This window comes from Rhincodon typus, chromosome 5 (genome assembly GCF_021869965.1).
Source record: "Rhincodon typus isolate 14 chromosome 5, sRhiTyp1.1, whole genome shotgun sequence".
In the NCBI taxonomy this organism is placed as follows: Eukaryota; Metazoa; Chordata; class Chondrichthyes; order Orectolobiformes; family Rhincodontidae; genus Rhincodon; species Rhincodon typus.
Genome location: NC_063336.1, coordinates 118,072,436 through 118,096,275, shown reverse-complemented (window position 1 = coordinate 118,096,275; position 23,840 = coordinate 118,072,436). Strand labels below are relative to the sequence as shown.

The 23,840-nt window shown below is 40.6% G+C and overlaps 1 protein-coding gene across 7 annotated transcripts in view; it reads left to right on the top strand.

The window, feature by feature from the left end:
• dnmt3ab (DNA (cytosine-5-)-methyltransferase 3 alpha b) overlaps positions 1-23,840 on the top strand; it is a 115,960-nt gene that overhangs the window by 14,757 nt on the left and 77,363 nt on the right. For 6 of the 7 annotated variants that reach the window (XR_007262078.1, XM_048596633.1, XM_048596638.1 and 3 more), the window contains exons 5-8: positions 7,373-7,396; positions 8,666-8,778; positions 13,594-13,777; positions 21,049-21,133. Coding sequence is in view for 6 of the 7 variants with exons in the window: in XM_048596633.1 (XP_048452590.1) it covers positions 7,373-7,396; positions 8,666-8,778; positions 13,594-13,777; positions 21,049-21,133 (406 nt within the window). In the remaining variant the exon portion in view is untranslated. The remainder of the gene's footprint in view (positions 1-7,372; positions 7,397-8,665; positions 8,779-13,593; positions 13,778-21,048; positions 21,134-23,840) is intronic. The other variant, XM_048596634.1, reaches the window with a different exon arrangement.

Here is a 23,840-nt window from a genome sequence, read left to right as displayed (position 1 = left end):
AGGTATGTCCAGTCCAGTGCACAAAAAGCAGGACAAATCCAACCCAGCCACTAAGTTCGCTCTCAATCTAATCTTTCATCAACAGTATGATGGGAGGTGTCATCGACAGTAGTATTAGATGGCACTGACACAACAATAAGCTGCAAGCTGATGCTCAGTTTAAGTTCCACCAGGGCCACTCAGCCCCTGACTTCATTACAGCGTTGGTCCAGATAGGAACAAAAGAGCTGAATTCACAAGGGTAGCTGAGAGTGACTGCTCTGACATCATGACAGCATTTGACTGAATTGGGCATCAAGGAGACCTAGCAAAACTGGAGTCAGTGGGTATCTGCTGGGAAGTTACATGTTGGGGAGGGGTGTTAGCATTCTCCACCGATTGGAATTATACCTCGTGCAAAGGAAGATGATTGTGGTTGTTGCAGAATATAGTCATAGAGATGTACAGCACAGAAACAGATCCTTTGGTCTAACTCGTCCATGCCATCCAGATATTCTAAATAAATCTAGTCCTATTTGCCACCATTTGGCTCATATCCCTCTAAACCCTTCCTATTCATATACCCATCCAGCTGCCTTTTAAATGTCATCATTGTACCTGCTTCTACCATCTTCTGGCAGCTCATTCCATACACACACCACCCTGTACGTGAAAAAGCTGCCCCTTCGGTCTCTTTTAAATCTTTCCCCTCTTCCCTTAAATCTGCGACCTCTAGTTTTGGACTCACCAAACCTGGGAAAAAGATCTTGTCTATTTACCCTCTCCGTCCCCCTCATGATTTTATAAACTCTATAAAATCACTTCTCGGCTTCTGATGCTCCATGGAAAATACCTTCAGCCTATTCGGCCTCTCCATATAGCTCAACCCCTCCAATCCTTGTAAATCTTTTCTGAACCCTTTCAAGTTTCACAGGGAGACCAAAATTGCACGCAGTATTCCAAAAGTGGCCGAACCAATGTCCTGTACAGCCACAATATGACATCCCAACTCCTACACTCAATGCGCTGGCCAACAAAGGCAAGCATACCAAACGTCGTTTTCACTATCCTATCTACCTGCGACTCCACTTTCAAGGACCTACAAACCTGCACTCCAAGCTCTCTTTGTTCAGCAACACTCCCCAGGACATTACCATTAAGTGCATAAGTCCTGCTCTGATTTGCCTTTCCAAAGTGTAGCACCTTGCATTTATCTAAATTAAACTCCATCTGCCACTCTTTGGCCCATCTCATCGTCTCTGCAGGAGTTCCTCTAGGCCTAACCATCTTTCAGCTCCTTCATTAATGACCTTCCCGCTATCATCAGGTCAGAAGTGGGGATTTTTGCTGATGATTGCATATGATTCATCATAATCCACGTCACCTTAAATAATGAAACCAGACGTGCCCATCTGCAGCAAGACCTGGACAATGTCCATGCTTGGCCTGCTAAGTGGCAAGTAACATTTGTGCCATACAAGTGTCAAGCAATAACTATCTCCATCAAGAGAACCTAACCAATGCCCTTTTACATTCAATAGAATTACCATTGCTGAATTCTTCACTATCAGCATCCTGAGGATTATCATTGACAAGAAACTGAACTGGACCAACCATATGGGCACAGTGAACTGGTTAGCACTGCTGCTTCACATCGCCAGGGACCCGGGTTCGATTCCACCCTCGGGTGACTGTTATGTGTGGAGTTTGCACATTCTCCCTGTGTCTGCTTGGGTTTCCACCAGCTGATCCATTACCTCTGACAATCCAAAGATATGTAGGTTAGGTGAATTGGCCATGCTAAATTGCCCATAGTGCTCAGGAATGTGCAAGTTAGGTGTGTTGGCCATGGGAAATGAAGATTTACAGGGTAAGGGTAGCAGGACAGGTCTGGGTGGGATGCTGTTCGGAGGGTTGGTGTGGACTTGTTGGGCTTAATGGCCTGTTTCCACATTGTATGGATTCTTTTAAGAGATATAAATATTATATCTACAAAAGCAGATCCCAAGACTACGAATTCTGCAATGAGTAACTCACTTCCTGATTTCTCAAAATCTATCCAGCATTGACAAGATACAAGTGATGGAATACTGTCCATTTGACTGGATGAGCGCTGCTCCAACAATGGAAGAGAAGGCAGTGCTACCCAGGTCAAAGCAACCCATTTGATTGGCACCACATCCACAACATTCAACATTCGCTGATTGCACCACTGATGAACAACGGCAGCACTGGGTGCTATCAATATGATGCATCACAGCATCTCAGCAAGGCTGCTTTGACATGTGTCCTCAACCATCTAGGACAAGGGTGCATGGGATACAGGGGAACACTACCAACCACAGTTTCCTTACCTGGTCTTATCTACATGTGACTCTAGACCCACAAAAATGTGATTGCCGCTGTTATCACTCATTAGGTATGGGCAACAAATGCTGGCCTTACCAGCGACACTCACATCCTGTGAAAGAATAAAGAAAGAGTATAGGGATGTTTGAATCAAGCAGTCCTCAGTCATACTCCAGACATCCAACCTTGCTACAAATGTAAACCACCTTTAAGCCAGTGATTTAAGGCCTGATTTAGTTGACAGGTAGCTGAACAGAACACATTCTGATCTGGAAAATGTTTTCCTCTCCTCACAATACTCTAACTTCAGGCTGTTTTAATTTAAGATCACTGAAACTATGGCTAGAGTTTCTGCTCCAGTTGTAATGCATGATCTAGGAGCAAATTAACCCAGGTTTGCACTGGTTTTGTGAAGTGTTTCTTTCCTAAAGTTTCCACACAGTATTCAAAGACTGTGGAGAAAGGAGAATGTGTCGAAATAAGCCAGGAGGTTTTGTGTTGATATGTCGTTTCTGTGGATGTATACGATTAATGTAGTGTAATGCGGCTTCCAAGAAGTAGTTATCTGTCACATTGAAATTGGAATTTCCCACATGTTGAGAACTAGAGGATCATCAAATGATTGTAATAGAGAAGGAGGCCATTTGACCTGCCCTATCCGGATCTATACTCTATAAGAAAAATTTGGCTAGTCCCACTTCGCTACCTTTACCTGCATTTCTTTTTTCAGATTCTTATCCATTTCCTTTTGAAAGCTGCAATTAAATCAACTTCAACCATACTGTCAGGCAGTGCGTTCCAAATTCTAACAATGCTGTCTTCGTGTTGATATCTTTCCTAATATCGCCTGAGATTTTTTATCAATTACCCTAAATTGTTTCCTGTGGTTCTCAATGGGAACAAATTTACCCTAACTATTCTATCCAGACCTCTCATGGCTTTGAACACTTTTGTAAAATTTGCTATCAATCTTGCCTTCTCTCAGCAGAATAGCCTTGCTTTGCCAAACTAGCCATGTAACTGAAGTCTACACTGCCTGGAACTGTTCTTGTAAAACTTTTCTGTATCATCTCCAGTATCTCCATACCCCTTTTAAAGTCCACTTCCCAAAATGGAGACTTTTTAGCCGTTCATCATAATTGCCTGGCTTTTGTGCTTTTTGGTTTGTATTTTTGTGTAAGCTCGGGGAAAGGCAGACCTGTACACTTTTAAAGTGCCTTCTAAAATACACTTGGATCCATATATGAATTTGCCCAGGAACTTTTGTGTTTTCCCGCAGGGTTCCAGTTCATCATGCATTCTGCAATCTATTGTGAGTGTGTGGTGTGGTGGTGGGATTGGTTAAAGAAAGGACTGTCTTGGTTCTCCAACACAGCAGATCAGCTCCCAACTTCAGTTGAAGGCCCTCCAAACCTCGCCGCTCACCCACATGCTGCTTTAGATAGCCAGGCCACTTATATCGCCTCCATGTTTCAGTTGTATCATCTGTAGCCACGCACCCAGTATCCACTATGTACTGTCCTCAGGAATAAGAACATAAGAACCAGGAGCAGGAGTAGGCCTGTAGGGCCCGTCAAGCCTACTCCACCAATCAATAAGTTCATGGTTGATCTTTTCGTGGACTCAGCTCCACTTACCCAACCGCTCACCATAACCCTATTCTCTTTACTGTTCAAGAATCTATCTATCTTTGCCTTAAAAACATTCAATGACGTACCTTCAGCTGTTTTACTGGGCAGGGAATTCCACAGATTCACCACCGTTTGGGTGAAGAGGTTCATTCTCAACTCAGTCCTAAATCTGCTCCCCCTTATTTTGAGGCTATGCCCCCTAGTTCTAGTTTCTTCCGCCAGTGGAAACAACCTTCCTGCTTCTACCATATCTATTCCCTTAATAATTTTATATGTTTCCATAAGATTCCCCTCATTTTGAGGCTATGCCTCCTAGTTCTAATTTTACCTGCCAGTGGAAACAACCTCTCTGCTTCTATCTTATTTATTCCCTTCATAATATTATATCTTTCCATTCTAATGATATAGTCCCAGTCTACTCAATCTCATCACATTTGCTGTTTTCCAATCTGCCAGAACTGCCCCAGAGTCCAGCAAATTTTGGTAAATTACCATGAGCGCATTTGCTACTTTCCTTGCCATCTCTTTTTGTACCCTGGGATGCATTCCATCAGGGCCAGCAGACCTGTCTTCTTTTAGCCTCATTAGCTTGCCCAACACGACCCCTTTAGTGATAATGATCATTTCTAGGTCCTCACCTGCCATAGCTTCCTTGTCATCAATTATTGGCACGTTATTTGTGTCTTTCACTGTGAAGACTGACACAAAATACCTGTTCAATGCCCCAGCCATTTCTTTATTTCCCATTATTAAATCCCCCACACAATCATGCAATAGCAATTGGAATCATTTTAAAATTATGTTGGTGGAGGGGAATATGAACGCTCACTATTAAATAAAATGTTGAGTTGAAATACATTGTCATTGATACTAGAAGAAAACCTACTCTGAATCATTTTAAACACCTTTGTAGCAACAAACTACATCCAACTGCTATCTGATATCACAGCTGCTTAAAACTGTCAATCATTCTTAGGTTGGTGGACCATCTGTTGAGCTGAAGCCATGAACAGCTTTTCAAGCATTCACAATTATTTGAGCAGCATGGTAGCTCAGTGGTTAGCACTGCTGCCTCACAGTGCCAAGGACTCAGGTTCAATTCCACCCTTAGGCAACTGTGTGGAGATTGTACATTCTCCCTATGTCTGTGTGGGTTTCCTCCTACAGGCCAGGTGGATTGGCTGTGCTAAATTGTCCGGTGGGTCTGGGGAGGGTTGGTGTAGACTCAATGAGCTGAATGGCCTGCTTCCACACTGTAAGGCTACTATAGCAACATAACAAAAGCCTCCTAAGTATGTTATCTGAAATTGACAGAATAAGTGGTCATATTTCCATTTTAAAGCAAAATGCCTCATAATCAATGCTGTAGTTTTCTTTAACTTTCAAAAGCAGGTTTTATTTTAACAGTTTGTGAAACATGACAACAGAACACTTTTGTTTACATTTTTAAGCGCGATCACTCTTTTGACAGTTAGAAAAGTACTGAAATACATGCCAACAATTGCATAATGCCAATCAATTTAAGCATTAATGTACCTTTACAGGATATATGTGGCTTCTAAAATGCTGCAGCACCAAATAAAACTGGTTTCTAGAAGGAAATATAGTTTTCTGTGGTCCTCACGATGGAAACCTTGCATTTGTGTTTTACACACCAGGCCCCTACAAGAAGACCACAAGAGAAAGTCACAGAGTTAGATTCCAACCTCCATTTGGAGGGGGGGAATCCAGTCCTGTGCCTCATTCTGCTCTGGGTTCAACATTGGAGCCTTAACTGTTTACAGTCTATATCAGTGATTTAGATGAAGGAACAGGATGTATGGTTGCTGAATTTGCTGATGACACAAAGATAGGAAACAAAGTAAGTTGTGAAAACCTGAGGGTTTTGACTGGGAGAACAGAAAAACAATACATTATTTAAATAGCAAGGCTGTAGAACTCAGCAGAATCTGGGTGCCCTCGTACATGAACCACAAGAAGCTAGCATGCAAGTACAACAAGCGATTAGGAAGCAAATTGAATGTTGTCTTTTATAGCAACAGGAATGAAATATAAAAGTAAAGATATTTTGCTACACCTGTACAAGGCATTGGTGAAACCACATCTAAAGTACTGTGTGTACAGTTTTGATTTCATTATTTAAGGAACAATATAGTTTGCATTAGAAGCACATACAGAATAGCCCAGTGGAAACAGACAATAGACATATAGATCTCTTAATTACTGGGTGTAGATATTTCTAATCAACCTGTTTAAATACATTATGACACACCTCCAGAGTAGGTGGGACTTGAACCTAGGTCTCCTGACTCTGAGATAGGGACACTACCACTGCACCACAAGAACCCTTACACACTGACATGTGTACACTTGATTATAATGTTGTGCATGTGATGTTGAATTTGATGGACACACTTTACTGTGGAAACACAACAGGGGTTATTTTCCAGTATCATCAACAAATTGCAGATATGCATCTATCAGAGAGAGTTCTTTAAGGGTCCACAAAACAAATATTTGACTGAAGCAGATGTAATATGTCCAAACTAATAATTATATATGGAATACCCCTACCACTTAGACATACATGATCATGTCATATCTGCTTTACTCAAATATGCATAATACAACAGATTCAGTTTGTCCAGGTGCAAAGCTGCTTTCTGTTAATCTTGTACAACCAAATGTAAGGCAGAGTTCATCCAAACTTTTACACTATGCTAAATTCTGCTAATATTGAGTTAAAGAACTCTCACAGGTTGCAGCATTTTCTGAATGGAGAACAAGTGGAGGAAAAGTTGTTATTGAGAAAAACAAACCCTTTGAGGACTGTTAAATATATTGGATTTTTGTAAATAAAAGTAACAATTATTTGGATAAGAATGTGAGTAAAGACCTGATGCATGCTTTCACACTCTGTTAATTACTTTATAATGTTCAACAATACATTATCACCTTGTGTGAAATGCGATGGGCCCTATTTTCAATAGTTTGCATTTTAGTTTGCGCAATGGCTGCTTAGCTTGCAGAGATGTACTGCAGAACATTTGTGAAATTTTCCTTCTGAAAATTTTTGAGATGTTTTTAAAATTGCGCACTGTTGCATCTTGCTGAACCAAGTTTTATTCCAGTGCCACCTTTTGCACTATCATGTTTCAATTACATTATTGGAGAAAATCAAAAAAGACACTTTTTAATCTTGATGAACCAGGAAAATCCTGAAGGAAAATAAAAGGAAACAGAAGACAATGGCAGGCCCTGCAAAGATCACTAACATTTGGGAAGATGACCACCTCAGAATGCAAAGTTATTTCTTGTGCATTGTTGTTCCCCAAGACATCTACACATGCCTTGTCATTTGTGAAACACATTCACATTTTTTTTATTTTAATGTATGTTTCTTGTTTCTGCAGGGCTTACGGCAAGTTAAAACTGGGGTAAGTCATTTTCACGCAAACGTGACAATTTGTGGCAGTTTATGAGATTCGAATATCGCATCCTCAGTGCGATAATCCTACGGGAATTGCCTCCAAAAATTGCAGAAAACCTTTGCAGAAGTTTTTTTGTGCAACTGCAATGTGCTGTGTCCCAGACAAAAGGGAGAAAAAAGTAAAATCTTTGCAAGCGCAACTTGCCCAAAACAAACACTCTGCGAATGACATAAGCAGCAAAAGGTTTGAAAATAGGGCCCAATGTACACATTGTGAAAGCTGCAAGGCACAGCAAGTACTCAAAGGGTTAATGAGGGTTTATATTAGGTGAGGAGGACAGAAAATACTTTAAATAGAAAGTATTTTCCACTTCCCCACCGCAATGCATGCCACACAGAATGGGGCTTAAAATAAGCTTAATTAAAAACTAATAACTGGTTGTAAGTCTCTTCCATAGATTCTAGGAGATGGTTACTTACTTGACACAGATGTGAAATGAAAAGTGAAAGTGGGAGGTACTCAGGTTGTGTGAGATTGTCCCCTCCTTCATGTCTATATTTCACGTGCTTGTGTCAACTCACTGCCTCTGGGACAAACTAAATAACGTTACCATTTCTGATTATTTTTCTGCAGTAGTTTCAAATCTGTCTTTGTGCGTTACACACATATAAATGCATCCCTTTCCTTTTCCTCCACCACCATGGGCAGGTCTCTTTAAGAGAATTGTTGTCTACTCTCAGCCCTCTTTTTTTTCCTTTCTCTAGGTCATCGCCCACCATTTTCTGACTGAAAGGACGGGTCGGTAATCTGTTTCAGGCCTCGACCAAAGTCAGTGTTTGAGTTGGCTTCTAGGAAGTGCCTGAGAGCACCACAGACTTACTTAACCTCTGATTCTCCCTCTCTTCCTGCTGGGAAGTACCTTGTCTCTACTTATCATCTCAAGATACCCCAGCAGGTTAGCAGGCCTGAACCCATATTCTGAAACTCTGTAATGTGGCATATTGATACCTCAAAGCCACCAGGCCACCCCAAAGAATGCTATTATTTAGTCAGACTTTTTTTTCTTTTAAAATGCAAGTGTGAATTGGTATTAAAGCTTAATGTGGTGGAAGAATCTAAGTGTGTGATTGAAATCAAGCACAGAATGGCACAGACAATCCGGAAGTGAGCACCACTGCACTAGCTCACAATGATTATGAGGTGCACTGAAGGCTAAAGAAAGTACAGTTGAATTGTTGGTCATGAAATTCCAAATCATGTTGTGGTTGTTTGCAGAATTGCTTCTTGGAGTGTGCATACCAATACGATGATGACGGTTACCAGTCCTACTGTACCATCTGCTGTGGGGGCAGGGAGGTACTCATGTGCGGAAACAATAATTGTTGCAGGTACGATCAACTCTGATTTCTACAACTAGGAAATGGAAAAGAAGAAATGCAGAATGCACAATCCACTTGTTGAATATTTGTGACACAATGCACTTGTGATGAATGCACTTTCAAAGGTTGTGACAGACTAATTGAGAGCAAGTCATATCCTGCATGATCCAGGAGTTAGCCTATTTTGCAGTAAAATTGTACGTTAAATCTTGCATCTTTGCTTGATATGAGTGTGGATATGTCACTTATTGCCAGACTATTACAGGCTTAAATCACCACATTATTTACCTACATATAAATCATATGTGCAGATAAGTCAGAACGAGGTAATTTGAGACTTAGGGCAAATTTTATGCGTAAGCACTCAACTTAGGAAAAATTTTCTTTGAGTTACTATGTAAGAAAATGTATTGTGTAAATTAATCTCAAATACTGAAGTAGCCTATACTTTTGTAATATCATTTTAAACTTTAAGATTCTCCACTATGATTATGCTATGATTAATTTGAGTTTTCATTATGACATTGTCAGGTTGGACAATTTCAGTAAAACTACAGGCACAATCTGTAAATTGAAGTTAAGATTTTCAGTTCATTAATTGATAAAATTGCAGTATTTTTTGATGCATGATAAGGATATCAACTCTCAGGGTTAAAATAATATTCCAATAACAACTTGCTGTTCTGAGATCACGTTGGCAGTGCCTGGAGTCAGGGATTATCAGAGAGGAGATCAAGGAATGCTGAAGAGGGAAGGTAAATCTGTAACGTTTAGGGATGGGCTCAGAACTGGTTAAAGTCTAGATGTATTGTGTGTTATTGGGGTCAACAACAATATTTATCTAGCATCTTTAACATAAGTAACATTCCAAGACGCTTCACAGGAGCAAAGTATGACACTGAGCCGCACACAGAGATGTTAGGTCAGATGATTAAGAGCTTGGTCAAAGAGGAGTCTTAAGGGAGGAAAGGGCTGTAGGTAGAAAGCTGTAGGGATGGAGATCCAGAGCTTGGGACACAGGCAACTGAAGGCATGGACATTAATGTTGAATCAGTTTTATTTAGGAATGCAGCAGGGCTGAGAATTAGAGGAGCAAAATACCTTGGAGCATTGCGGAGTTAGAGGAGATTATAGATGGAGAGCCGCAGGCCAAGCGGAAATGGTCATTAAGGATGCAACAGGACCTAGCAAACTTGCATAGAAGGAGAACCCAAAAGAATATTATCTATTGCTCTCTTTGACACGTCCTATTTCCATCCTTAGATACATTTTGCCTCTCTACTATTTGTCCATTCTCAGCTTGTTCCCGCTTTGTTAGAGCTTTAAAAATTTCAGAGCATGTTTTATCCTACTTAGTGATTAAATGAGAAATTGCTTGATATACATTTCCAGGACATTTTGCATTTATGTGCAACATGGCTAGCAACCTCAGTTGCCACATCCCTCTCTACCGCCTCACCCATCACTTGTTTGATTCCTTTCTTAGCTATCCAATCATAGTGAATGGCTTCTATTTTTGACCCTGCGCCACCACCTTTGAAGTCCCAAGGATCCAGCTGTGCCTTCTACCTTTTCTTACATGTCTTTTTGGTTGGTGATGTTATCTGTAAAGTTTTTGATCTTTCATACACGTACCATTCAGACCACAGAAGTGCCAATCAATGACCATCTCCAACAAGAGAGAATCTAAGATCTTTCCTTGACATTTGATGGTGTTGCTGAATCCCCACTATCAACATCAAGGAGATTACCATTGATTAAAAACTGAATTGAACTAGCCATACAAATACTGTGTATACAAGAACAGATCAGAGTCTGGGAATTTTGTGTCAAATGACCTACCTCCAGACTGTCAAAGCCTATCCACCATCTACAAGACACAAGTCAGGAGAAGGGGAGAATATTTTGTACTTTCCTGGATTGATGCAGCTCCAACAGTGAAACCATCTGGGACAAAGCAACCTGTTTGATTGATAGCTCTTCTATCAACTTAAAACATTCACTCCTCCATCACAAGTATACATTGGCAACAGTGTGTCTCAACCGCAAGATGCACTGCAGTAATCACCAAGATTCCTCTGACATTACCTTTCATATCTAAAACCTCTAAAATTTAGAAGGACAAGTAGATGCATGAGGATACACCACTTGTAAATTCCCCTTCCAAGTAGCACATTGCCATTACTTGAAACTAGATCATTATTCCTTCACGATTATTGGTTCAAGATCTTGGAGCTCCCTTCATAACTGTATTGTGTGTATACCTGCAACTTGCCACCATCTTCTCAAAGGTAATTAGGGAAGGGTAACAAGTATTAGTCTTTCCAACAATGCTCATAGTGCAGGATCCAATAAGGTTCACGTTGCAGGAAAGAGTAAAAAATCTTATGCCACCCAGCCAGACCTTGCCATCATTTCTTTTGACCTTTGGCCAGATGGATGACAGTTGCCAAAGTGAGCTGACTGAGAGCAATGTCTTTGCTGATGGTATTAACTGTTTCCAGGGCTTTAATGCCTGTGATGTGGTCCAGCCAGTAGAAGATGCTGCAGAGGCAACACAGATGGAAACCTTCTAAACGATGTACATAACCAGAGTCAGAACCCATGAATACACCTTGGAAAACTGTTGTTGTACATTGCAGATCTGATTGTGGACTAGAAGAGCAAGCCAGAAACAAAAGTTGTCAGATGAGTTTTTCCTGTATATTTATTTGAGCCCGATGCCATCTGAAGTTGAAAAGACCTCCGTTGGTTCAGAAGGATAAATAAATACCCTCAAGGTCTTCTGTTGCCTGCAGCAGCATCAAGCCAAAGAATATGGTAAATAAGTGCAGAACCAGCTCTCATCCCTGCTTCACATCATTGAAGATTCGGAAGGAATTCGAGAGGTTGCAAATCATCCTTGACTTTTCTGTATTGATTTTCATTAAACTACTTCACTGAGGCAGCCAAATATTTTGAGGATTTTACAAAGGCCATCTCTGCTCACAGTGTCTGGTGCTTTGTTGTATTCTACAAAAGTGAAGGATCGACCTTTGTTTTCTTACAATGTTTTTCTTAGAGTTGTTGGAGGACAAGTGCCATGTCTATAGTACCTTTGCATGTTCAGAAACTGCATTGGTTCATAGGAGGATTTCTCCACAATGCTAAGCACAACAGTGTTCCTTTATTCTTGTCAGGACCTTCCACAGAATAGAAAGGAGGGTGATCCTGCAGTAATTGAAGCATTTTGACTTTTCTCCCTTCTTTTTGTACGATGTGGTGTTAATGACATCATGAAGATCCTGTCCAATTCCCGTTAGACCATGAAAAACTCAGAGTGTGGTATATGGAGTATGGCTACCATTTTTTAAGACATTAGGTGTAATTTCATCTACTCTGGGAACTTTATTAAATTTAAGCTACAATAGTGCGATGTGAACCCATTTCCACAATGTCTAAGCCTGGGTCCCTGGATTGCTCATTACCGGTATGCCAACATTATAAACCCCCACGCCTTGCTCAATTTATGTAGCACCTTTAACGTAATTCACATCCATAGGGAGCTTCAGGTGTGTTATAATTCATAATTAAGCACTAAACCACAGGGTGATACTTAGTAAGATGTTCAAAAGCTTGGTCAAAGAGGTCACTGTGAACAAGAACAGAAATTTCTGGAGAAAGTCAGCCCATCTGGCAGCTTATGTGGCAAGATTCAGGGTCTGAAAGAAGGTCATTGGAACTAAAACATTACCTCTGTTTCTTTCCACGGAAGCCACCAGACCTGCTAAATTTCTACATATATTTCTATTTTTGTTTCAGATTCCAGCATCCGCAGTTCTTTGTTTTATTTGGGGTAATTTTAAGTTTTCTAAAGAGCTTCTCCAAGGAAGAAAGAGGCAGAGAGGTTTAGGAAGGGAATTTCAGAGTTTTGGATTTTGATAGCTGAATGAACAATAAAAATCAGAATGCTTAAGGAACCAGAATTATGTGAGTACAGCTATTTTGAAACGTTGCATGGGGTGAGAAAACTACAAAGGTGCGGATGGATGAGGAACTTGTAACCAAGAACAAGAATTTTAAAATCAGGGCAGTGCTTGACCATAAGCCTGTGTATGTCAATAAATTCACAGACTATTGGTGAACAGGACATTGTGAGAGTAAGGACCCTGGCACCTGAGTCTTGGGTGACTTCAAATTTACAGAGGATAGAATATAGGAGTACAGTCAAGTTTGAACTGAAATAATGAACTCTAAAGGTAACAAAATCATGAGTGATTATTTCAGCTGAGGGTGATCAAAATAAGTTGTACAATGTTACAAAGATTTAAGTAGCACTCTTAATGATGCTGCAGGTATTTGATCAGGCGTTCATCTCTGAGTCAAATACAGTGCCAGGAGCAAGACAAAAATTTGCACCATGCAACTTAAACACTAGCAGTACAACCTTGCAAGCTAAACTTAAATTTTTATTTCTGTACAGAGTTTTTGTTAAAAGCACCTTTTTTATTTCTCAAAAATCAACATTAACATTTGCAAAGTCTTAATAAAATGTAATACTGTTAGTAGAAAATAGAAACTTTTAGTTTTGAATTTCTTGTTCTATTAATGGGAATTGCATATTATTCAGTCTCACCGTTGAGAATTGCCAAATCTAGTTTGTTATTTCAGTTATATTGGCCTTGTTCTTAAACCACGAATAAAATCTGCACTGAATTTTTTTGCTGAAAGTACTGGAGCTGTGAGTATCTTTGCCACCAAAGCTGTAGGATCCAGCAATCTTGTCACTAAATTACAAACTTGCCACCAAATGCAGTGATGCTGCTCGATTTTGTGTTTATACAGGTGCTTCTGTGTGGAATGTGTGGACCTATTGGTTGGACCAGGTGCTGCGCAGGCAGCCATTAAAGAAGACCCCTGGAACTGTTACATGTGCAATCATAAAGGAATCTTTGGACTGCTAAGGCGGAGGGAGGATTGGCCAGTCCGGCTCCAACAGTTTTTTGCTAATAACCATGACCAGGAATTTGTGAGTATGATTTTCATGATCTTTCTTTTTAAAGCTGTGCAAACATATGGCATAAAAATGATAGAGGTGCTGGACGTTCCCATCCTAAGTCAGGCTGGATTGGAGGCAGGAGAGTGGAAAATAAATAACATCAGCAGCATGGGTGCTGATTTCCTGCCTCTGTTTCTGATTGATGATTTTTCCAGACACAGAGGAGAGGGAGGGAGGTGAAGTTGCTTGCTTTGTTAAATGGGTGGCTTGAAGTCATTAGGGAGTTTGTTAAACATTTTATTGGGAGGCTCCTGAAGTTGACCTGCCATAACCTGCAGGAACTAGGCTGACAGCACTGAAGCATTTATATTTAATGCAAAAAAGGGAGCCTTTCTACAAAAGAACTACTGAACAGTAACAGTACTTTAGTAACCAACCTATCCCTTCTTCATCCCAGCTGTCCATTTAGCTTTGAACTTAAAGATTTTCTCATATCTGAGAAAAGCACAGAGATGGGAGTTATTGCTCAGGCCAGAATGTGGCCCACTACCCTGCTGTCCCATCTCCATATTATCCCCCCACTCCATCAGCTACCAATTGAATAGCAGACCCACCACTTGGGGTCGTTACAACTCCAATCTCATCAAACTTAGTCTCAGACTTACATCTTCAACAGGAGAATCCCTGGAATTGATAGGTTATATAGAGGGAAAGCTTTCGGCTGGTGGCTAAGTTCACAACAAAGGAACATGATCTTAGAACTAGAGGTGCACTATATAGTGAGGATATCCAAAAGCACAGTCATGGAAATTCAGAAATTTAATTGAAAATTTTGAAACTGATTTCGATACATTTTTGAGAGTTAGCGAGTTATTTAGAATTAAGGGGTTATTTAATAAAGGCAGATAAATGGAATTCAGTTACAGATCAGCCACGATCATGATGAATAGGCTTACGCAGATGAATGGCACAATCAGTGCACCTGTTTTCCTGTATTATGATACACCCTATCTAATACATTTCTTGTCTTGATAAATTAAATTTGCAATTTACCTTCCTCCTGGGATGTTGAAATATCCTAATTTGAGTCAATAGAAATCATCCTATTAAAAGTGCCTACTCATCTCTAGACTTGCCAATCATCAAGGTTTTGGTGTATCATTCAGTGCTAAGAGCATCTCACTATCCAACCTCTGGCTCTAAATAACTGATAATGTATCATATTAAAAGCAAAATGCTGCTGGTACTGGCAATTTGAAATGAAAAGATGAAAATTCTGAAGAAACTCAGTAGGTCTGGCAGCATCACCGGAGAAAGAAATGGTTAAAGTTTCAAGTCCAAGTTTCTTTAAAACTAAAGGTGGTGGAAAATGGTAGTTTTTATGCTTTTGGCAGAGGTAGAACAAGTAAAACAAGTGGTTATGATGCAAGCACAAAAGACAAAAGGGAGTCCTCATGCAGGTAAAAGAAATATGGAGATGTAAAATAGGCATGAAACTGAGAAAAAATGTCCATTCTGCTGAGTATGAAGCCAACAAGACGGATGGGGGATGGGGGAAATGTTGTCATCAGATGGAGGACAGAGATCATGCTGTGAAGGTATTAAACTCAGTGTTGAGTCCTAGAGGCGGTAAAGTACCCAAGTGGAAAGTGAGGCATTTTTCCTTCAGCTTGCATTGAGCTTCATTGGAACACTGCAGGAGCCCCTGCAGCCTCTGTCTGATTCTGTCACTTCTCTGCTATTAAATCTTTTTTAATGGACTGTTGCAATTTTCCCAACTACCAAGTCAGGCTAATCAGTCTGTAAGTCCCTGTTTTCTCTGTGTCTGCTTTGTTAAATATTGAGGTTACTTTATCTACCCTCCAATCCATGTCGTTCCCTATTCCAGCAGGAAAGAAACCCCCCACCCCCAGCATTGCAATTTAAAGGGATTATATAAGGACAGAAAGTGCTGGAGAAAAGCAGCAGGTCTGGCAGCATTTTTGGGTTGAGAAACACGTTCAATGTTTCAAATCCAGGTGAGTCATACCAGATTCAAAGCATTAACTTTTTTCTCTCTCCACAGATAATGCCAGATCTGCTAGTTTCTCCAGCACTTTCTATTTTTATTTTGGATTTCCATTATCCGTAGTATTTTCCTTTTATCAACGCCTTGGTTTCTGGTTGTTTCTTCCAACTGCTGCTACAGTTCTCCAAGCATTTCAGCTTTTTAATAGATGTTTTAGTTTACACAATTTGAGACTTTGCTAAGAGTCTAGGCTTTACTGTGGTAAACTGTGACAGTAACAACACGCACATCACTTTGTGGGTGCCCATTATCAATAGTGCCCCAATCCTGAACCAGAAGGTCTCAAAGTTCAACTTGTGTGTGACCATGGACGTGGATTCTTCAAGTCAGTGCCTAGTATCCTGGCAACAGTCATGGTGCCTTTATTTCAGAGCAGTCTGCTGCATCAACTACAATTTATCCACCGCGTCAAACCAAAGAGTGGCAACTGGTTGATGATGACTGTCCATTTATATACAGAGTCATTTATATACAGAAGGCCATTTGACCCATCGAGTTTCTGCCAGCTCTGCACGGAGCAATCCAGTCAGTGTAATTTCCCTAATGTATCTCCATAGCCTTGAAAGGCCCATCTAATTCCTTTTGAAATCATTTATCATCTCTTCATCTATCATTCTTATCGGCAGTGTGTTCCGGGTCATTATTTGCTGCATAAAGAGAGCTCTTTCACGTGTTTCCCCAGATCATCACCTTGCTTACTTGAAGGCTCCGGTGCGCAACTCACTCATAAGTAGGTACAAACATGTAAAAGCAGATTACTGGCATTCTGAAATTGCATTTTGCACTGGAGGAACCTCGCAATAGTTCACAGAGTAAGTGTCTAGCTTTGTGATGATCTACCACATTCTGTACGATCTCACCAGCATGAAAGGCCAAGCCTTACCACCAGCTGTATGGCACGTACTGGGAAGGCAGGACCGTGAGGAAGAAAAGGGTGTAGAAGGGAGAAACCAAATCACACAAGCTGTCAGTGAAGTACTTCAACCAGGTGTGATACCACTAACCGGAACCTGAATTCTCCATTCACTAACAGTCCCACAGCTGGGAACATGATAACAGCGTTCAGCTTACATGTAGTAGCCTGCACTTCTACTGCAGCACCCTGAGGTTGGATGGATAACTGCTGCTTGTACTGCAATGGAAGCTGCCACATTGGCCATCACTCCACAAAGGACAGAACAACGTTGGCCATTATTTCCTTGATGAAATGTTTGGACTCCAAGCTCTGCTCAAAATCCATGTTCAGTTGGTGTGGAGTTCTCCTTGCTTCATGACATCACACAGAGGCCTTGGCAGTGCACCAGTTTTTTTTTGTGCATCACCATTTGCTGCCTTCTGTAGTCTGTTCCCCACCAGACTCCTCATCTAAGGACTCTGTAGTAACTCTGGTGAGCTAACGCTTGTAGTATCCTTGCCTTGTGCTCTGGCTATATATCACTTGTGTCCAGTGTCTCATCATGTGCAGGTTCTGCTTCTGTGCCGTTGTCTAAACTAAGCCTCAGTTGCAAAGTGTAATTGAGTGAATACTTGTATTCAGCACTTCCTCCAATGCCTAGCCAGGTTGCATTTCTCATGTATCTGAAAGAAGAAAGCTACAGTGGTAGATTTGAAATGGGATGAGGGGTATGCAGGCAAAGTAAAACGTGCATGCTTACAACATCTAAAACATGCTTTACAATCAGAAGCAATTATGGTTTAAGAAGGAGAATTAGGTTCGAGTATACCACCTTGTTCTGAGGTTACAGTCCTTATTGGCTGTTGGCCCAGCATTGGACATTCAAGTAAAGCCAGCATGGTTTCTTCCAATGTACGCATCATTCTCTTGCATGCAACCTTTGTTGTATCCGGTTGTGTGGCATCTTAACCTGTAAGAGTTTCAGCACTGTGCCAGTGAGCCTCATACAATTTGTTTGGCTGCAGTGCCGTTCATGGCATTGTATGCAAGCTGAGATTTGGGTGTGAGGCTTTCAGCTCCCTTTTATGTGGAGCAGTTTAGCTGTAACTTGTGCTAGCAAATTATGACTTTGAGCCCCTTGATGCATGCAGATAATCAACTGCATGATTTATACTGGCTGCATGCAGCAATTATTGAAATTAGCAGCCAGTTCAAAGTTAGCATGGTGCCTACTTTGCAATCAACAAATATTTTTGTACAGTGTTATCCCCATGCATATTTTTTGGAGATATTCAATTTAGCACCACTTGTTCCTGACTAAGTTATTGATCTCTGTACACTATAGATAAGATCAAGAGTAAGCTGTAAGAGGCATGCAATAAAACACAGACATGTTAAATAAATGGGGGGAGAAAACCTGGCAGATGCAACGCAATATGAAGAAAATATGAAATTATCCGTATTGTTAGCAAAAATAGGAAAGCACAAGACTTTTCAAATGATGCGAGACTGCATTGTTGATATTCAAAACGATTTGAATATCAGTGTACACAAATGAAAGAAAGTTATCATGTAAGTACAGCAAGCAGTCAGGGAAAAAGAATGTACTTTAGTCTTTATAACAAACGGCCTAAAGTCTAAGGGTAAAGAACTCATGATGTAATTGTAAACAATCTTGGTGAGACTACACCTAGGCCTGGAATACTGTGGCAGTTTTATTTCCTTATCTAAGGAAGAATATAAAAACAGAAATAGCCAGAGAAGCTCAGCAGGTCTGTGGAGAGAAAACAGACTTAATTTTTCAAGTCCAGTGACCCTTCTTCAGAACTAATACTAGCTAGGGAAAAGGTGGTATAAATGTTGATGATGGGGAGGGGTTTGGGGAGAGAAGAGTGAGTGGACAGGCAGAGTTGGAGCCCAAAGAGAGAGAGAGAGAATGACAGTTAAGGAGACAAATGGATGGATAGTAGTTTGCCATGGAGAAAGAAAAGCCGACAGTGGGGATTATAAGTAGGTGAAAATGAGTTGGCTGTGCTGAAAGCAGCCTGTGTCATGACAGGACATGGGATGTGGGGGTGAGTAAAGGACAAAGAAGAAGGTGCCCAGGTTCTAACATTATTGAGCTCGATATTGAGTCCTGAAGACTGCAGGGTTTCCAAGCCGATAATGAGGTGCTGTTCTTCCAGCTTGCTCTGAGCTTCGCTGGAACACTGCAGCAAGCCCGAGACTGAAATGTTGCCCGTAGGACATGGGGGTGTGTTGAAGTGGCAGGCAGCTAAAGCTTGGGGTCATTTTTGCAGATAGAAAGTAGGTGTTCTGCAAAGCGGTCACCCAGTCTGTGGTTTATCTCCCCAGTGTAGAGGAAATCACATCATGAGCAGCGAATACGATAGACTAGATTGTGGGAAGGGCAGGTCACTGCAAGGGTGGGAGGAGGGAGGAAATAAATGGGCAGGTGTTACAACTTGTGCAGTTGCGTGGGAGAGTGCCATGGGGGTGTGGGGAGTGGAGGAGCAGTATACCAGGGTGTCCCAGAAGGAACGGTCTCTCCGAAATGCTGGTGAGGGAGATGAAGAGAATATGTGCCTGGTAGTGGCATCCTGCTGGAGGTGGCGGAAATGGCAGCTTATGATCCTTTAGATGTGGAGGCTGGTAGAGTGGAAAGTGAGGACCCTATCGGTGTTGTGAGAAGGAAGAGAAAGGGTGAGGGCAAAAGTATTAGATATGGATCGGACATAGCTGTTCGTCCTGGCAACAATGATAGTGGGGAATCCTTAGTTGAGGAGAAAGATGGACATTTCTGAGGCCCCCTGTGGAAGGTAGCATCATCAGAAAAGATGTGACCGAGACAGAGAAACTGACAGAATGGAATAGTGTCTTTACATGGTATGAGGATGTACAGCCCAGGTAACTGTGGAAGTCTGTAATGGATATCGGTGACCAGCCTTTCCCCAGAAATGGAAACAATGTCAAGGAAGGGAAGGGAGAAGTCAGAGATGGACCAGGCGAAGGTGAGAACAGGGTGAAAATTGGAAGTGAAATTGATAAATGTTTCTTATTCTGGGCGAGAGAAGAAAGCAGCACCGATGAAGTCATTGATGTTCTGGAGAAAGAGTTGTGGGTGGGTCCTGAGTAAAACTGGAACTAGGAATGTTCCACCTAACCCGCAGAGACAAGCATAACTGGGACCCATGAGGTACCCATGCCCACGCCTTAGACCTAAAGAAAATCACCTCTCACTTCTGTGCTTTGAACTTCACCTGTCTACTCCATTAACTTGTCCATGTCCTCCTCATGGATCACAATGCTTCCAAATGTCAAATCATCCACAAACTTTGAAAATGTACCCAAGATCTCAATCATTAATCTATATCAGTAAAAGCAATGGTCGCAACAATAACTCGGCTGCAAACTTTCCTGCAGACAAAGAAACATTCGTTAACCATAACTCTGTTTTCTATCACTCACCTGACTTTGTATCCAATTTGCTACTATCCCCTTCATTCCATGGCCCAACAAATTGCTATGGTTACATTTTAGACATTGATATTTTTGTGCACAAGTTGACAAAGTTTAAATTTCCCATATTTCAGATGGCAACAGGAGGCTTGGAACCAAGGACAGGATAGGCTGACAACACATTCTTCAGAATTACTGTATTTTTGTAACATGTTGTAGGAGACCTGTGCCATGCTCAGACTGTAAAGTGCCTCATCAACTTGCACCTTCTCATGTAATCTCGCAGCTGATCTTGTGCTTAGCTCCATCCAGCCACCTCACTAAAATTAAAACTTAGCAGGGACAGGCTCATAATGGGACCATAGCAATGTTAAGTACCGCAGGCCTGTTCTGAGGTAATTACTACCTCTGTCCTCAAGAAAATAGTTGAAGGTGGATCTGGGACCGGGCTCAGGTGGGTTGAATGTGGGGAAGCACTTTTTCTACTGTCCTGCCTCCTTTCCATCTCATTGAATCTGGGAAAATTTGGCCAGAAGGGTGCCAGATTGCACTGCAGAGATCAGCGTTTAGATGGTTGGATTGGAGGGATCTGTGTATACCTTGAAGCATTTCATTCCTAGAAAAATGAAGGAAACTTAAGACTACATAGTCTCTGGCCACATCTGGTTATAGTTTGTTGATCACATGTCAGCATAAATTTCTGTCTCACGCTTTAAGAAAATAATAATAAAAGAAAGTTTGATTATTTACAATTCATTAAACACTTAACTTAGCCAAGGAAGATTCATTAGTACAATCTATTTTACCAGGGGATTTTTCTATAATGTCATGCATTGGTCTGAATTTCTCTTGGTTTTTCTTATTCGCTTAAATTTGCAGGACCCACCAAAGTTGTTTGCACCCATTGCTGCTGAGAAGAGAAAACCTGTTCGAGTACTGTCACTTTTTGATGGCATAGCCACAGGTAGTGTACAAAGCCAAATGTATATATTCAGTGACAAACTGCATACCATGTTGAATTTTATAAATAAAAGTGACCTGCTACTTTTGTTTTAAATGCATCATTTTCCCAACTGCTCCCCCATTTCAAAAGTTTCAAATGTTAACCGAAATAGGTGTTAAAAATGTTACCATTAGGTTAAACTAACTGTTTTGTTTCTTTCCAGATTAGGCAGTTAAATCTTACAATTTGCTGAATTTGTTTGGTTGGTTTGCTTTAGCATTATTTTGCTCTCAGATATGGTAGGCATGAAATAGATTAATTCAGAGTTACCAGTTAACCTGCCATCTTTAAATTGCTGTGGAGTTTGAAAGATCTGTTGATTTATTGTGATATAAAATGAATGCCAAAAATTAGCTGCCAAAGCCAATTTGTTATCTAACAGATTATCTTGGAATGAGGGTCATCAAAGCATCTCAGCAAAGGAATTTTCAGAACATGATTAACAGGGCATTGAAGACCAAATCACAAATTTAATAAGTCCATAATTATGGCTTTATACATGTTTATATTTAAATAGCATCTACTGCAGTTTCTATCCACTCATCAAAGGGGCACATAATCCAGCCTATACGGTGCCATATTCGATTAACAACAGCACTTCCATTAGTGAACACCCTGAGTACTGTACACAGGTTTTAGCCTCAATAATGTGTTCAAACCTCAAGTTGGATTGATCAATGCAGTTCATTAAGTGAGTCTTTCAGAGTGTATGAATCAAGATTAAATGGCTCTTCTTGCCTGCCTCTGGTGATCATTATTACATCCATGCAATGGGTCATCGGTTGTTGCAGCAATGCTTATAACAGCACTTGCCCTTAGACTTGCCCTTTCACATTTAGGGTCTTAAGTTTTTGAATATGACAGCTGGTAATGTCACTGAGGAAAACTTGCTATTTGTGATCTGAGTGAACAGATCAAGCAACTGCACATTTTCTGAACTAATTGAATTGAAGGTTTGCGAAACTAATTGCACAAGGATTGGGAAGGAAGTATAAATTAGACAGTGCCAAATCAGGTAGAGACTGTGAAACAGAGGAAAAGTAAGACTTAATTAAGAGAGAAAAATGTGACAGAATGGAAAAGTAAAAAAAAATTACATTTTTAGAATCTCTAGCAATCATAACCTGAAGCCGTGCAACTCCTTGCTTGTGACTGTTAATTTACAGTGTCAGAGATGTTGAATAGCAGCAATTAATGATGAATGCATTGTATATGTATGTTATAATCCCAACTGATGTTATTATTAGACGAGTCAGATTCCACACTAAAACCTAGCTTGATTGATCATGTTTGATTTGTTTTGGTTTTAACAAAATGGTCTCTTGAAGAAATATAAACATGCATGTTGCAGATTTTGCTTTAGCAATGAAGCAAGGGCCTTGGTGAGATCACACCTGTCACACTGTATACAATTTTAGTCTCGTTACCTAACAATAGACATCCTTCCCCTAAAGGGAGTGCAGAAGAGGTTCACCAGGCTAACACTGGAGAGGGCAAGACTGTCCTGCAAAGCAAGATTGTGCTTGTATTCACTAGAGTTTAGATGTCTGTTAGCATTTAGAAGCATAAGAAGGGATCTGATTGAAATATATAAAATACTGCCAGGACTGAAAAAAGTAGATGAAAGGAGAATGTTTTCCCTGACTGGGGAGTCTAGAACCTGGGGACACAGTGTCAGAATATGATGTAGATAATTTAAGTCTGAGGTGAGGATAAATGTCTTCATTCAAAGAGTAGTGAACCTGTGAAATTCTCTACATGAAAAGCTGTGAAGGCCAAGTCACTGAAGATATTGAAGAAAGAGTTAAATACATTTTTAGATATTAATAGTGTCGTTGGGCATGGTGAGAAAATAGAAATATCACATTGAAACAGAGGTTCAGACATGATCACATTGAATGGTAGAGCAGGCTCAAAAGGCTGAATAGCCTACTCCGGCTCCTAGTTTCTATGTCTTTGTTTCTATGTAAACACATCCGATTTGCTAATATCTTTCAGGGAAAATCTGTCATTCTTAACTGGTCTGGTCTACATATGAAACCAGACCCACAGCAATGAGATTGATTCTTAGCCGCCCTCTGAAATAGCCTAGCAAGCCAGTTATTACAAGGGAAATTAGGGATCGTCAACAAAGGCTGGCCTCGCTAGTGACACACACATCCCCTAAGAAAGTAAAGAAAATAATTTTTTGCGACCTGATTCCCCTGTACTATCTTTTGACCTGAACTAGCCAGAGGGAAGGATTCAACAATTTATTTCTGGCACTATGTCTGTCTTCGAATTTCTCTGTGGCCTGCTGTTACTTGTTGATTAGGGTTCAGCATTAACTAGCAAGTGATTATTTTAAAATAATGTAATATAGAATGTTTAAATAAATATGAATTTTAGGAAATGTGCTCTTAAATGCCAGAAGGAACCTCTTTTCCAGTGTTAGATATAAGCAAGTGATATCTTAACTCGCATTTTAAATTAAAAATAAAATACTTCTAATGTTTCAGAGATAGTAGTAACTGCAGATGCTGGAGAATCTGAGATAACAAGGTGTAGAGCTGGATGAACACAGCAAGCCAAGCAGCATCAGAGGAGCAGGAAGGCTGACATTTCGAGTCTAGACCCTTCTTCAGAAGGGTCTACTCTTCATTTCTGAAGAAGGGTCTAGACCCAAAAC